We start from the raw sequence: 17,103 nt of genomic DNA, 5'->3' as shown, positions 1-17,103 counted from the left end.
ATATATATGCAAATTATGGTTAAGTTGTTACTGGCAGGAAAAGATAAATCTTTACCTGCTTTTTTTGACTCACTGTGTGGGGTTATTACAAGGATGCCTGTCTGAATCTTTATGTTCTAGGCTGAGAAACAAATTAGAATGTGGTAAAAGAGAAATTAGAATGAAAATCCCTCTTGGTATCTGTATCCGTATCCGTGGAGAGTGAGTCTTATTTTAAAAGACCAAGGACCAGCCCTCCAACCTCCAGATTAAGAGATTGTGCAAAAAGAATAAAACAAAGGCAAACTCTTTTAGCAGGGAAAACCCCGTTCATTTCAATCTAGCTCACAAACCATTATCTGCTACCCAATCTGTCATTCCTGAGGATGGAGGAAGCAAAAAATAATAAATAGTTACCAATCATTCTAAGAAAGAGAAACCAACTTGTTGAGGGAGCAAGAGGATCTATGCACCCCTACCCTTTTAATACCCGTAAGAACTCTGTAGGGACAGATTGGATGGCATGTGCAGCAAAGGAAGCAAGACTGTATTAGCAGGAGCTGAACAGTTGTATCTATTCTCATTACTTGTTTCTCTAGTGCTGTCGTTTCTTTTTCTTTATTTTCCCCATGCTGTCATTCTTCTTTTTATTGCTTGTTCTCTATGGCTGCCAATGCCGTAGAACTTAATAACATTTCTATGTATTCTCTGTGTTGCTGCCATTTCTCTTTTACTGTAATCTGGGTGTAGAGGCTGAGTCTTGGCAACTCTGTAGAAAACTATTTTTATGGTGACCAGGTAGGAAAGAGAAGATGAGATATGAACATAAGGATAGGTCAATTCTCTATTATTCAATTCAAAATTTAAAATGAGAACTTTACTCTTATACACTCAAACAGCTATCTAGTGAGATATATGTCTCAAAGTTTTGACATATAAAACGTTATTGAGTATTCTCTGACATGATGGTGCTTAAAGTAACAGACGTTATTATATGGAGATATTTTAGTTAGGAGCTTAAACTCCTCTTATACCCACCATGGGGCTCTTTCAGAAACAAAACTTGGGAACAACTGGAAGTCAGAATAAAGGTTGGAAATAGAAGCCTGAAGTACCCTTGAGCTCAAGAAGCGTCTGGCCGGCATAGCTCTGAAGTGGTCAAAGTTAAGAGAAGAGAAAGGTAAGGTAGGAACATTTAAAAAAGCAAACCAACAACAAAAAAACCACATTGATTCCAGGGAGATTAATCATGAGAAGGGCAAAGCCAGATCTCAGCAGCTAGCTTTATCTGTCAGTAGGGTCACCCAAAATAGATAAACTCTGACTACTGGGTATTCAAAAAGATCCATGGTATGCAATGCAGCCTGGAGTCAACAGTTTTGGGGAATACTTAAGTGAAGGGAGCCTGATTAAAGAAAGCACAACAAAATACAGAGCTGTTATCAGAAGCTAGAAGACAATCTGTTTCCCCCTCTCTCACCTTATTTAGACTAGTAATTCCAAAACTTTTCCTGATGAGAAACTACTTTGATTTTCCTGAAATTTTATGATCACTAATGGAGAGGGGGAACTACACATATTCAAAAGTAGTTCACCTCATTACAGCTTAAAAATGTAACACTTTGGGCTTCAGATGGTTCCACTTCCTCCTCAGTTCAGACCTGGTGCTGTCAGAAGCAAATATGTAGTTGATGGATTCATAAGATAGATCCCACATCTGAGACTGGGTCAAATTAAATGTTTCAGCTGCCAGCTGGTACTCCTGAGAAAGGTGTGTTGCAAAAACACCCTTATCGTCGGTCTGCCAATATAAGCAAGAAAGTTTCAAAATGAACAAGGAAATGATTTTTTAAAAAACAACTTTTGTTTAGAGTCTATTTTCCTATTTACCTTGCTTCTTTAGAGCCTATAAATGCACCCATGCATATCTATAACTAAACAGCCTTGTTTATCCTTTTTAAAAACAAAACAAAACACCAGAGCAGTGGCTAGCAATCATGGCTGCATATTAAAATCACCTAGGGAGCTTTTAAAACATATCTGTGCCCAGGACTCACCCCAGATCAAATAAAGCAGAATCTCAACGAATGGGTGCCAGACATCAGTATTTTTTTACATTCCCCGGGTACCATCTAGGACCTTTCCCGGTAAAGCCAAACCAGAGTTGCCCTGGCCCTTTGCAGCCTCTCACGCCTCAATCCCCTCTCAGTCCCCTACTTGGGCATTACCCTCAGGCATGCAAGGCAGTCAGCTAGGTAGTAAATGTCTGACCTAATGCAACTCAGGCACTAAAAAAGAGCAAAATACTTCACACAAAACACCTTACACAGATCACAGAAGGATGGGCAATGCTGTTCCAGAATCCGAAATGATGCTGGTCGTAAGATGGAACTGTCTGACTTTTGATGTTTGAGGTCAAACAGAGTTCTAGATGAAAGGAAGGAAAAGCCTCTTATTAAAAGCAGATTAGTAGACTCATTCAGTGTTCACCAAGTAGGTATATGAGAAATCTTTCCAAACTATCCTAATTTTTCAGTAGTTTATTATTTTATAAAATTGACCTTATGTGTGAAAATTTGTAGTTAAATTAGTGTAGTTGTGCAGGAAATATGTGCTGCAACTCATGGCAGCAACTGTACCAGGCAGGGATTAATATCCCCTTCACGGCCATGTGCTTCCCCCTTTCTTTTACCAAAATGGAGAGGACAAAGGAGTGGTATAAGCCAGTCACCAAGAGGAAGGCAGGGAAGAACTGTGATAGGGGAGCAGAAGGCATTTCTGAATGGTTGTTGTACTTCTTCCTGGTCTTACAGTGGAGGCTAAAATACGTAAGAAAACAGTAGCATTGCTTGAGGGTTATAGCATTATAAATAGCCAAGAGCAGAAATGGACTTTTTCCAAGCCTTCAAAGAAAACCCCTAAACTCCTTTACTCAGACAACTATCCATTCACTGCCTGCTGTGAGTAAATCCATCTTAAGAATGACTTCTATTATTAACAAATTCCTGCCTTGAAACACTGTACTGGGCTTGCCAGCCAGAGTAAAATACTTCCCTGTCTTGACTGATGGTGTCTGCTCATTTGGGTAAGGCAGCCTCAACACAGGGCCATTCAGTCCAAGAGATGGCAAACCCAACCTGGCCCCTCACTCTGCTGGGAGCAGAGCTGGGCCACCACACCAAGCAAGATCACTATGCAAGTGGTTTCCATTTTCTCTACTTTTGTGGATGTTTAAAAATTTCTTTCATAAAAAGAAAAAAACTCACCCATTATGAATTGCTGAAAACTCTATACATAGTTAAAAACACACACCCCCATACAACTGTTTTTGCAAATTGATAATTTTGTAAATTCCGTGAATTGATCATTTGGTAAAGTAGTTTTCAGCCTATTGCTTCTTTCCCTCTTCAGAAAGGCCATCCTCGACCATCCACTCAAAAGTGGTCATATCACTATTATACCAGCCTGTTTAATCTTCTTCAAAGAACTTAACACTGATATTTTCTCGTGTATTTGTTTACTTTCTCTCTTACCTATACTAGAATATAAGTTCCTTGAGAAAGAAACTCTGTGTTTTGTTTACTGCTTTATTCCCAGAAATTTGAACAGTGACTGGAACAGAGTAGGCCTTCATATTTATTGTTAAATAAAAACAGTTCCAGGTATACACATGTAGACAAATGTGCAATGGTCAACAGACATACAAAAATATACTTGGAATCTTCCATAATTCTTAATTTTTAAATAAATTTTACACATTTTCATAACATTAATTCGGTTAAAGTCATTTCAAAATACTAGATGACCCTTATTCCTTCAATGTAATACTTACTGAGTCCCAGGAACTGGGGAATATAGCATTGAACCAGACAAACAAGGGCCCTCCTCTCAAGGACCTTACATTCTAATGGGAGGTAAAACTTTCCATTACTTAAATGAGCCTCAGAAAGCACACACACCATGTTATCTTTTAATTTCTAAATGATATTTATATATTTAAAACAGATCTTCTCTACATATAGGTTGCAACCTGGGGGAGGAAGGGACAGAAGGTTGTCTGGAGGACCTGAAGCCCTAAGCCTTACCCAGTGGTATCTGGTGTTGCCTCACAAAGTCCACCAGATCCAGGGATCCTCCCTCAGAGGAGTTGAGAAATGTCCCATGCCCGATTCTGTCAGGAAGCAGATCCAGGAGTACTTGTGTTTCTTGTTTTTCGTTTGGAATCTCAAAAAAAGGGGAGAGAGGGCATCAATAATCTCTTTCAGTGGTTCTTAAAAGTACTTTTTTCTATAGCCAGGTTCTTTGTCCCTCTGAGAAGGTAATGCAGACATTCTGGAAAGCTGAACTACTTATACCTTCCTAGCTCTCTTCTTCGCCTTTTATCTTCCCATTCATTTCCCAATATTTTTCTTGATTCATTTCAATGATAATAACAATTATAAAGTCAATAATAATAATAATAAACACTTATTAAGGACCTATTTTGTGCCTTTTCACATAAATTCTCCTTTAAACCTCATAAACCTCACAAGAATCTTACAAAGTATTAAGATGAAGAAATTAAAGCTCAGAAAAAGTAATTTTCAAAAACAAAATCCCACAACGCTATATGTACATGTGTGTTCTGTGTTGTGTGTATGTGTTCATATATATTAGAAAACAGTCTGGAAAAATATAAATACAAAACTGTTAACAGGATCAACTTGGGAGCAGGACTGAAATGGGAAAAGGATCTTTCATTTTGTTTTTTTTTTCCTTCTATGCTACACTTCTCTACACTTGGATTTTCTTCAGATATATATATATAACTTCTGTAGTTAAAAATATAAAGCATTTTTTTTTGGTGAGGAAGATCAGCCCTGAGCTAACATCCGATGCCAATCCTCCTCTTTTTTCTGAGGAAGACTGGCCCTGGGCTAACATCCATCCCCATCTTCCTCTACTTTATATGGGATGCCGCCACATCATGGCTTGACAAGTGGTGCGTCGGTGTGTGCCCAGGATCCAAACCTGCGAATCCTCGGGCCGCTGAAGTGGAGCGCGTGCACTTAACCACTGTGCCGGCCCCTAAAGCATTTTTTTAAAAAGTTGTCCAAGGTCACAGACCTAATGAATGATAGAGATAAGGGTGAAACCTGGCTCTGTCTGACACCAGGGCCCAGACTTTCCACACCCAATGTGCTCATGTTTTATTTTAACAAGGCTAGCTACATACATACCACAACCACCATGAAAATATCTTGCTGTGCTCTTTATCTCCTAGATATAGCCTAAAAGACAAATGACCGCAACATGTTGAAGTGAGATGTTTTATATCCAACAGATCAAACAAGAAAAGCAACAGAAACTAAGGTAAAGAGCAGGTTCTGATGCTTTGCCAAAGACTAGAGGTAACTGGTCACAATAACACATGCTGGCTCTTCCATTACATTGCCCAATGGCTTCAATCAGACATCAATTAGGTCAGCTAGAGGGTGTCCGATGAGTGAAAGATCTTTTTGTTTTTTTGGTGAGGATGATCAGCCCTGAGCTAACATCCATGCCAATCCTCCTCTTTTTGCTGAGGAAGACCGGCCCTGAGCTAAAAACTATTGCCAATCCTCCTCCTTTTTTTTTTTTTCCCTTTTTCTCCCCAAAGCCCCAGTATATAGTTGTATGTCATAGTTGCACATCCTTCCAGTTGCTGCATGTGGGACGCCGCCCCAGCATGGCCGGACAAGCAGTGCATCAGTGCGCGCCCAGGATCTGAACCCGGGCCGCCAGTAGCGGAGCGCGTGCACTTAACCGCTAAGCCACGGGGCCAGCCCCTGAAAGATCTTTTTGATCAGAGTGTGGAAACATGGATCCTAGATTTTAAGTTCTGCTACTAGATTACTGACTCTCTGCTTATAGACATGAAAAACACCAGTATTGACTACAAGATCCGATCTTTTCCTTAATCTTTAAATCATGAGGCTACTCAACCTTTATACATTATCCCATCTAATACTCACAATAACTCTGAGATAAGTAGACTAAAGTATTATTTCCTGCATTCAAGAAACAATTAAATCCAAACTCATCAAGTTGTATTCATTAATTATATATAGCATTTTGTACGTCAAAAAAAGAAAAGAAACAATTAAATAGGTAGAAGTACTGAGGTAGAAAGTAAATCCAACTGTAAAATGAGGAGAAGTGCAGTAGAGTCCTTGTTTGCCTCACAGGGACATGCTCAAGAAAGTGACTGCTCTCCAGCCATTATCTGTACATTATCTGTCACTATGCTTATGCTGCCAAGGAACTGGGGCCTGACGAGGGGCACGTGACCTCCTTCTGAGCCTTATCAAATGATGGCGAACTACTTCCTTTCCCGCCAGTGCACGTGATACATTGAGGTCCCTTCCCTCACGAAGACAAGTGAGATGCACTGGTGCTTTTCTCAGTGTCAGCTTGCCAACGACAAGGCTGATGATGGAAATTCATTCATTTTCTCTAGCAAGATGTCGTTAAGCTGTTTTAATGACACAGCTGTACTGCAAGTCAACAGCCATCTCCAGGAACCATAAAAACAGTAACACGAGAGACTAAAGCAAGTCATGCCTTTATCATTATAATTTACAATTAAAAATTTTTCTACTTTCCCCCTCTAAAAATGGTTATCCAAGCCAGGTTTATTTTTATCCATTTACAAATGATTATTATTTTCCATGGTAATCTACCCTCTTCAGCATAATTTTACATTATTATTTACCTCTGAAAGATGCAATGTCAACTTCAGACCTGCTTTTTTAGCTTCTAAAAGAGGTTCCAAGAAGTCTTTTGCTTGTCCTGCCTTGAAGATAAAAGTTAAAATGAGGATGCACGAGAATTCTGGGCAAACTGAAGAATTGGGTACTCTGTCTCAATAAACAAAGGAATGAAAAAATAGCAGATTGACTCATTTGCACATTTTGTTTATAAAGCACCTGCAGTGTGCTAGACACATAAGGGAATACAAAGCTGGCAAAGACATAGTCCCTGTCCTCAAGAATCTTAAGTTAAGTATGAGTGAATCTGAGGTCAATCAGCTAACCTAGGTATCGCAGTCACCCAATTTTATTTCTGGAAGGGTATCTAGATATCTAGCGCTAAGGAAGAGAACTCACCTGATTCAGGAACCCACAAGATTAATAAAGAAAGTGTCTATCAAATGGAGGGATGAAACATGAGCAGAATAACCCAGGTTTAGATAAAGCCCTAAGAACCAGTTTCAAGGGACTCTCTAACTCAATGGTTTTCAACCAGTTCCGCCCCGCAGGGGACATTTGGCAATGTCTAGAAACATTTTTTGTTGTCACAACTAGGAGGGTGCTATCGGTATCTCGTGGGTAGAGGCCAAGGATGCTGCTAAACATCCTACAATACATCCTCCCACAACAAAGAATTCTTTGGCCCACAGTATCAATAGTGCCACAGTTGAGACACCTGCCCTGAATCTGACGTTCAAGAAGCTCTAGGCCAGCCTCTCTCAACTGGGAGTTCTATGAGATAATTAAGCCCTAGCCATAATTAAGCATTAGACATGCATTGTACATAATGAATTAACTTCTCTCTAGCTGTGTACCATCTTTAGAAAAATGGAGAAAATCATACTGTCATGCAAATCTTTTTTTTTTTCCTTCTTATTTAGGGGGCTTAATTTTTTCACAGAACCCTGGTTGAGAACAGCTGCTGTAGACATTCTGGTCATCCAGGGCAGAATAGGGCTTCATCCATCCACATGGAGAGTCTGCAGGACCTCTGGAGAATGCTGGATGCTCCAAGCTAATCCTTACCTCACAAACTGGTTTTACCTTTTAGAAATAAAATATATTTAGGAAAAATATCTTACAGTAGGGTCTCCACTGAGATCAAGGCCAAGAACTATATCCTCAGTAGAAAGGAAGAACTCTTCAGCAAGTTTAACAGTCTCCTTGGCTACTGAAGGGCCACCTCTTCTGTCAATTGCTATCAAATACCTTTAATATAAGAAAAACACAGTTGAAAACAAATACATTGCAGATGAAAAAGACAACTCTGAGTATGGCCAGAGAGGTATGGCAGGCTACACGTACTACATCTTACTAGGAAAAGTAGAGCCTGACTGACATGACATTTTTCTTTGCCAGAGGAAATGAGACATAAATTCCTAATTACCACCAGATATCTAGCTAGTGTTCATATTTCTGATTGTCTTCTGTTTTTTTGTTCCTTTATTTGTTCTTTACAGTTTGTTTGATTCAGAATCCAACTAAGGTCCACACATTGTGTTGGTCAATGCCTCTCCAGCCTATTTTAATCTAAAGCCAATCCCTTCACCCCCACCCCTACCCCCTGCCTCTTTTCTTGAATTTATTTGTTGAAAAAACCAGGTCCTATCAAGTTTCCCACAGTCTGGATTTTGCTGATTACATCCCTGTATTGCTAACACGTTCTCCTGTCTCTTGTATTTCCTATAAATTGGATCTAGCCTAGAGGCTTAATCAGATCAGATTCTATTTTTTGGCAAGAGTATTTCATAGGTGGTGGTGTGTTTTTTCATCAGGAGGTTTAGATCCATTATTTCATTAACAGTTACAAAATTGGTAATATTCTAATTCTAACATGTATCGAATAGCTGATACAAATTCATTCTTCATATATTAGCTGGAATTCTACAAGGAACTTAATACCCAGAGAACTTCTATTGTGTAATTTTACCCTGCATTTATTAGTTTATCTATTTATTCACAAAATACAGAAATTCTTCCAGCATTTATTTACAAAATTTGGATCAATTATTTATAAAATGCAATGTCTTTTTTTTCACTTAATTTCCCTTGCCATTAAGTAATGTTAGAAAACAATATAAATCATATGAACATAATGTAATCGTCCTCTGATTGCTGGACATTTTAGGATGTTTTCTACTTTTTGTTATAATGCTACAACGAAGAATCTTACACATAAATCAATCTACTTCCTTAGGATACATTTCTAGAAGAGAATTACTGGGTCAGAGGGGAAAACTATTTTTATAGATCCTAATACATATTACTCTTTAGAGAGGTTTTATTAATTACATATGCTCACCAGCAGTGTGTAAGTTCACAAATGCTGGTTACTACCTTTTTTGGGGGGGGCTATTGAAATGGCATTGTAATAATTCCTTTTAAATTTATCTGATTAGTGAGGTTAAATAGTTTTCTATACATTTATTGGCCATTTGTATGCGTTCTGAATTCTCTTCTTGTCTTTTGCCTGTTTTTTTATTGGGGTATTAGTCTAGTAAAGCTTAATTTTGAGAGATTTTATAGTCAGAAACTACACAACTAGCTTTCTTCCTTTCTTTCTCCATGAAATACTGAGCCCTGACTATTCACCAGCTCTGTTCTAAGTACTGGAGGTGTAGTGGTGAATCAAAAGACAAGGTCCCCGGCCTCCCTGAATTTACACTTTAGTGGGTGAGTATGTATACACAAATAAAAAAGGATAATTTCTGATCTCGTTAAGAAGAGTGCCATAAAGGAAATAAATGGGGTGACTAGAGCATTTGTGAGGGGCACTTTAGATAAGGTGATCAAGGAAGTGACAGCCAAATTGAGACCTGAATAATGAGAAGCCTGCCACGCAAGGATATGGTGGAAGTGTGTTCTAGGCAAAAGTAACAGGAAAGGTGCTGAGGTGGCATAGTCTTGGCCTATTTGAGGAACAACAGATAGCAGGCCAGTGCATAATAAGTGACGAGTGGTCCAGATGAGGATGTTGAAGTAAGAGAGGCAGGTAGATCAAGTGGGACTTTGTAGGCCACAGTAACAAGTTTAGGTTTTAGCTCAAGAGCAATGGGAAGCCATACTTCACTAGAGCAATAGTACTCAGAACTTCATTGCCTTGTGAATAAATTCAGGATTGCATTCTCAACTTTAAACTACACAGTTTTTGACCCTGTTTTTTCTATTGTAAGACAAAAATCAGTTATTGGTTGATTTATAAAAATCCATTACACTCCTGATCAAAATAGGAAAATTTTCACATACTAGTTTTCAAATGGTGACTACCAAGGTACAATGCTTCTTACCTAACGTCAATATCTAAGTTTTCTTGTTTGGACTGTTTTATACCCTCAAGTATAGATTCCACATAAGTCTTTTTAGTCATTCCTGGAAAGGACACAAAGAAAACATATGTAAAGAGATCATCAACTATTTCGTCCTTCAACATTAGCATCCCTATATGAATAATTACATTTTCACTGTATGTTGTGACAAGGGCATGGTTAAAGATGAGTTAAAATACAGCCTTACGGGTACATTTTAGTAAATGCTAATTGTAATAAAATTGAAAAAAAAAAAAAATGACATACAAAATACAAGCCCGTTTAAAAACTACTCTTAGAGGGCCAGGCCCGTGGCTTAGTGCTTAGGTGCACGTGCTCCGCTACTGGCGGCCCGGGTTCGGATCCCAGGGGCACACTGATGCACTGCTTCTCTGGCCATGCTGAGGCCACATCCCACATACAGCAACTGGAAGGATGTGCAGCCATAACATACAACTATCTACTGGGGCTTTGGGGAAAAAAAGGAGGCTTGGCAGTGGATGTTAGCTCAGAGCTGGTCTTCCTCAGCAAAAAGAGGAGGATTAGCATGGAGATTAGCTCAGGGCTGATGTTACTCACCAAAAAAAAAAAAAAAATTACTCTTAGATTCAACAGACATAAAACTACTCTCACAAATTGCTACAAAAATTTTAAATATTTGCCCCAACAAAACAAGAACAGCAGCAAGCCCTTTTCTAAGGCCTGTCCTTAAAAACAGAACATTTTTCTCTATTAGCAGAAGGTTTTCCTGCTAGTCCAGGAAAAATATCCTCTTGGGATCCTTTCTCCTCAGTTCTGCTCAGGCTCAGTGTTTCTCATCCAAGGCACTAGAGATGCTCTTCCAAGTTCGGGTGCTCAAGTCCTCCTCTTCTGGGGGGCTCTGAAAGAGCACTCTCCAGAACAATCTCCTCTAAAATACTCTTGTACCCCAATTCTAAAATGCTTACTTTTGGTGGAAAGTCTCTAGTAAAACACAGAAAATCACAAAGAAGAAAAATAAAAATAACCCGTAATCCTACTACTCAGGGGTAACCACTATCTTTTGTTTTTCTAAGTATACAAATATATATTTTTGAATAGATGAGATGCTATTAGGTATATGTGTATCCTGTTCAGTCATTTAACACTGTATTCTGAGCACATTCCCATGTCAATAAAGTGTCTTTGCAAACATTTTTATTGGTTACCTAATATTCCATTAACCTTCATTTAACCATTCCCCTACCGTTGCATAGCAAGGTTAACATCCCCCTTTGAATCTTCCATTCAAAGAGCAAACTAGCTCTAATAATTGGCTGGTTTCTTCTCTTCTTCTCTTTCACTACCCTCACCAGCATAACTTGGAAGTGATTCTGCAGTTTAAAAATGTGAGATAAGAATCATCTGCTTCTCCCATTTCAACACTTATTTTACTATACGTAGTTTCAAAAATTTTACCCCCTGAATGATGACTGGGCTACACATGGCAGGGTCCAAGATGACCTGGTAGGGCCTCTTCAGGACACAGACAAGGTGCTAAGAGGGACCCAATGACACTACATAATATCTCCTGATGCTGTTCTTATAGAAAGAGGGTCCCAGGAAATTTCTCCAGACCACATCTAGATCCACTCATCTCCATCCGGAGAATTTTCACCATATCACAGCTTGCTCCTGGCCTAAGATACTATGAGTCCCTGAGAAGTGACTGAATAACTTTCATTTCAGGGACTGTCATAAAATATGATTCTGCATCCACTCAGTGGCATTGTCTCACAAGTCTCACTGCCCTTGATGCAGGAGCAAGAATTAGCCTCTGTTTAAGACAATGCAACTTTAAGGAGCAAGTGTCGTTTCCTCAGAGTGAGTAAAACAAACAAGAAGAACAAATGAAATTTTTGCAGCTCTTTTCATTTCCCTTAAACAGATAATATCTGACCTGATTTTTTAACTTAAGAATAACTCACTCATTAACAATGTGCATCATTAATGTACATCAGAAGATTTTGACTGAGTCTACTTCTCCAACAATGTAAAAGTAAGTGCTTCATATTCTCAACTTGTAAACACATGAATGATCAAAGCACATGGGAAAAGAGATTGTACATTTGCTGAGAAGTAATTAAATTCTACCTGTAGCATTTTCTCTTCTGGGTGTGCTCCTTAGTTCCAAGTACTTGACACCATCATCTGCAAATTCTTTGATGACATCTTTTGTGACCTGATAATAAAGGCAACGTACACAACATTGATAATGTTAGTATAAGGGTCCCAATGACAACATTGATAATGTTAGTATAAGGGTCCCAATGAAAATGCCAAGTGCTACAGCTTTATTTCATGCATTAAATTTGATATGCAAGGAATGCTGAAAGTCTCTCACGTGGTTAAGATTACCCACTTTGTCAAAATCCTGGTGGAGATTGTGACAGAGCTATAACATTTCCAACAACTCCCATCAACCCTCCTCATTCTCACATTGAATTCAAATGTGCACGTCGAATCACCCACTTTCTGTTTCTCTTCTCTCCTTTTAACCATTTCTCTATTTCCTAGTGTTCATAACAGCAGATGGATAAAATAGAGAAATGAGGTAAAACTAAAACCAGTTAAAACCGTCTATCAATGTGCAGTACTAGAAAGGTACTTATGGAAACAAGCAGCTAAAATGATTAGGTACTACTGATGCAACATTTAAAGTCATGGCTTAAAGTTCTTATTCAAGCTATTTAAAAGTAAGTTGTATTTTTCAAGAATTTCTTCAGGCAGGGTTAAATCTTCCCCAGAAGCACTTAGGAAAATTTCTCTTAGGCAAAGAAAATGGGTGATATATAAATAAGAGTAAAGCTGAATCCAATTTAGCAAAAATCTCAACAATCCGCAAATTACTAAATGACCAGGGTAAATGATAACCAAAGGCTGAAGGCATGTTTTCCTTCTCTTCCATCAATCCTAAAAAATACCAAATCTAGAAGAAAAAAGGACCAAGTTGGAAATGCTGTGACAAGCAGCCCTAGTTAGTCCTTACAGTTAGTATCCTAATCTTAACCTGCTTTGACTACAAGCACATGGGCATGCAACTGCAGTGTCCTGGCAAAGGAACAAGGATTAGCTGGTTATGCAGACAGTACCTAATGGAGTGGCACTACCTTGGTGGATCCATTGCAATCCAAGGTCTGCGCCTCATTTTTTTTGCTTTTTTTTTTAAACTAAAGCCAAAAATGAATTTATTATAATATAGATAGATTCACCAGGAAGTCTGGAGAATCAGCATCAGAGACTACATAGCTCAGGACAACACAACAGCATTCAAAATCATGTGACACCCCTGGACCAAGCAAGACATCACTGCTTCCTCCACCACTGAGCATGACCCTGCAGCCTCTGCACCATCATGGCAGGCACCGGACCCTGTGGCACTGCTGCCCCAGGAACTCCATGTTGCTGCCACTGCCACCACCAGAGTGTGGGCCTAGTCTTTGCAGGTTGAAAAACTTGCATCTTGTCATTACTTCAGAACAAAGTAATGACATTACTTCAGAACAAAGTAATGACATTACTTCTGAGCAGACCCAGAGAGGCCAACTCACTCTACCCCAGCTCATAAGAGACTAATGCAGAAGCCTATTTGGTTTTTTTTGTTCATTTGTTTGTTTTTTTGTGAGGAAGATCAGCCCCGAGCTAACATCCATGCCAATCCTCCTCTTTTTTGCTGAGGAAGACTGGCCCTGAGCTAACATCCATGCCCATCTTCCTCTACTTTATATGGGACGCCCCCACAGCATGGCCTGACAAGCAGTGCATCGATGTGTGCCCGGGATCCACACCCGGGCTGCCAGGAAGTGGAGCGTGTGCACTTAACCTCTATGCCACGGGGCCAGACCCAGAAGCCTATTTGTTCATGTATGCACTGACGAGGGTGGAAGTGAGAGTGTGAAGTGGTAGTCCTTCTCAGTGACTGAAGTGATAATATCTACTATCCAGGGCAACCCCTTTCCTGGTGGTGAGGTATCTGTGAGACCAAATAGAACAACAGAAGATTGATAGCAAGTACAGAATGAGAGCAATGGAAGGAAGATTATCTAAGCCACGGTGAGGCCTGGGGAATCATCTCTACCCCGTGTCCAGGAACCCTTCCCTGGGGTCCATATCTGTGTCTGCAGATTCAGCCCTTTCTGCTCCACGCAGCAACAGGTCCTGAGGGCAATTCTGTGCTCTTTGGACTTTCCTTTCCTATGCTCTGGACTGAGAACACATACTCAAGTTCTTTCTTCAGACAGAGTACATCACAATTAGTTAAGTTTCTGCTTACTCAGAGGATGGTAAGACTGTGTATCTTGAATGAGAAAGAACATGGGCTCTGGAACCAGAGAGATAGTCAATTCTGCCACTTACTCTCTGTGGGTGACCTTGAACAAGTTACACTTAACCTCTTTAAGCCTCAGGTTTTTTCATCTGCCAAAAGGGAACAATAAAAACACCTATCTCAGAAACCAGTCTTGAGAGTAGTGTTTGGCACATGCAAGAGTTAATACTATTTCAGTCACATTTCAATCCTCTCTCTCTGAGATTACACCCAGGTCACCTTGACTAGACTGTTAAGTGATCCCCACACACTCAGTCCCACCTTTACAAACAATCTCTTGGCTTACTCCCACACATAGTTCATTTATTATATGTAACCATGAGAAAAAATGCAAAGTAAGAAGTATAACCTATGTTTCTGAAGAACTAACTTTCGACTGGTCAAGAGAGAATTTTCCTCCTTGGCTGAGACTGATTCTCATGATAAATATTAAGTAAATTAATCACCTTTTGGAGGAAAGTTAACTCTGACACGATTTTGCTTCTCTCTTTTTACAAAGAGCACATTTTAAAATGCCATCCTGGTCAGATCAATGATACAGAAGCCAGTCTTCCATATCAGACTCTAGTATCACAGAGCTTCAGATAAGAAAACACAGTGGCGTCCTCGAGTCCTTCATCCCCAGAGGGAAGGCACAATTCCCTAGGGATTAATCATTCACTCTGTAAGCATTTCTTGAACTTCTTCATTCTCTACAATGTCCACCCAGGCAGTTAAAACTATCCCAAGCAATACAGGTAAAGCCTTATCAAAGACATGCCCATCTGTGGTCAAATATTTCATATGATATGTTACATATGGAAAACAGGACAAGATATTCTCCTCCATATTGTCCTCTATCTAAGATAAGATAGTGATCTTGGTTCTGTCCTCCTATCTTTTTGTTTTTTTGTGTGTGAGGAAGATCAGCCCTGTGCTAACATCTGCCAATCCTCCTCTTTTTGCTGAGGAAGACTGGCCCTAGGCTAACATCTGTGCCCATCTTCCTCCACTTTATATGGGACGCCACCACAGCATGGCTGGACAAGTGGTGTGTCGGTGCGTGCCCGGGATCCGAACCCCGGGCCGCCGCAGCGGAGCGCGTGCACTTAACTGCTACACCACTGGGCCAGCCCCTGTCCTCATATCTTTTATAATGAACATAGTCTATTGATATTAGTTCTTACGCAAGTATCTTACACTGGTTTTGAAAAGAGTTCCTATAAAAAAGCAGAAAACGTTTTTCATCAGACTCCTGATGAAAGCAAAAGGTCATGTGCGACAACAGAAGGGCATAAATTACTTAATAATTTTTAAACCAGTTTAAAAATTGCTTCATTTCTCACCATTAGAATATCTTCAGGGCTGGTAGTAAGCTGATGAATAATTTGAAACATCTGGAAACATCTGCAACATGAAAAATTTTAATATACTCTAGTCATCAAAAACTTGTCACTCAAGACAAACTCTCTAAGCTGAAGTAATAGATTTTAGGCTGATAGTAATTACATATTTATAAAAAACTACAGAATAAGTTTTTCAAAAATTACATTGATCTGGAAGGATAATCACATGATTGAAAATAAAATATTACTGATATTTCTAATTCAGAAATAATAGTTCTCCTCTCCACCCCCAACCCCCTGCTGGTAGCAGCCAACAGGGGGGAAAAAAATCAATAAGCTTATGTTTTCAAGTTTAAAGAATATTCCAATATAGCATAAATTCACAATCAACATAAATCACCAAAAATACTGTCAACAGTCTGACAGTTGAAAAGAACACTGTATGTCAAATTCTACTCTCCATACCAGATGGCTACCCTATTCCTTTAACTACTAAAATCCAAATTCTTAATACTATTCACAATCTCAAAATAGTGATAGAGAAAAAAAGAAGTATGTCCACAACCTCCCCAAACTCACTCTTTCAAAGTTCTTTTCTCTCCCTTGTCAATTATAGTCATCTTATCATGGATTTTAAGACCTGGCTTCTTGGCTATTAACTTCTTCATAGTATTAGAACTAATGGACCCATTCAAGTGGGCATGAAGTTCCTAAAACAAGAGAATATAATCAGTAAAATCTTCTCAAGTATCCACTAGATTCATAGCATCATACCAGGTGCTTGATGCTTGTAATCTGTACTACTAGGCAACTGCCTACTAGATATAGCTATATAACTTTCAAAGCTTACAAAGTTTACAAATTCTATCCATAAAATTTACTTTTCTTTTGCGAAAAGAAACAACACAGAAGTCATTATAATTAGCAACCACTCCAGAATTCCGTGGCTGAATTCTCACCAGTTTAGGTAATTCTGAGTAAAAGGCTGTCTTCCATGGCTCTTGTTCTTCTGCCTCCATCATGATTTAGCAGAATAAAGGTCTTTCTTCAAACACTCTTATTCTTGGTATGAACAATACAATGTATTTCGCTGAGTCAATTTTGTGGTCTTGAATTTCCTTCAGATTGCTTTACTCCCACACATTTTTATAGATTAGCTGTATATGCAGCTCTGGGCTCAGCTTCACCTATTTAAACAAATGTGAACATTTTCAGATGTTGACATAAAAGCAAAGCAACAGGATTTTGCTAATTTATTTCTCAAAAGACAAAAGCCCCTCCAAAGCTAACTTAAATGAGCTAACAATGTGAACTAGAAATAAGAAAAGGCCTCCAGCTAGTAAGAGGATTAAAATCTGAAATTTAGTAGGCCGTATTCC

General features: G+C 39.1%; 1 protein-coding gene across 4 annotated transcripts in view; it reads right to left on the bottom strand.

Moving 5' to 3' along the window:
• Window positions 1-285: 285 nt before the first annotated feature.
• Window positions 286-17,103, bottom strand: part of MAPDA (N6-Methyl-AMP deaminase) — a 28,271-nt gene continuing 11,453 nt past the window's right edge. For 2 of the 4 annotated variants that reach the window (XM_087426357.1, XM_014780637.2), the window contains exons 2-11: window positions 16,684-16,911; window positions 16,304-16,434; window positions 15,725-15,785; window positions 12,167-12,254; window positions 10,037-10,118; window positions 7,832-7,958; window positions 6,713-6,793; window positions 4,065-4,203; window positions 2,306-2,406; window positions 286-1,780 (exon numbers count right to left, since the gene is read on the bottom strand). In XM_087426357.1, the coding sequence (XP_087282483.1) occupies window positions 1,586-1,780; window positions 2,306-2,406; window positions 4,065-4,203; window positions 6,713-6,793; window positions 7,832-7,958; window positions 10,037-10,118; window positions 12,167-12,254; window positions 15,725-15,785; window positions 16,304-16,434; window positions 16,684-16,746 (1,068 nt within the window). In that variant the 5' untranslated portion in view covers window positions 16,747-16,911 and the 3' untranslated portion in view covers window positions 286-1,585. The remainder of the gene's footprint in view (window positions 1,781-2,305; window positions 2,407-4,064; window positions 4,204-6,712; window positions 6,794-7,831; window positions 7,959-10,036; window positions 10,119-12,166; window positions 12,255-15,724; window positions 15,786-16,303; window positions 16,435-16,683; window positions 16,912-17,103) is intronic. The other 2 variants (XM_087426364.1, XM_087426365.1) reach the window with 2 other exon arrangements.

The sequence above is a fragment of the Ceratotherium simum genome, chromosome 3 (genome assembly GCF_057802395.1).
Source record: "Ceratotherium simum simum isolate JZ-2026a chromosome 3, ASM5780239v1, whole genome shotgun sequence".
In the NCBI taxonomy this organism is placed as follows: domain Eukaryota; kingdom Metazoa; phylum Chordata; class Mammalia; order Perissodactyla; family Rhinocerotidae; genus Ceratotherium; species Ceratotherium simum.
The sequence above is the reverse complement of the archived record's forward strand: the minus strand, read 5'-3'. Positions and strand labels throughout refer to the sequence as shown.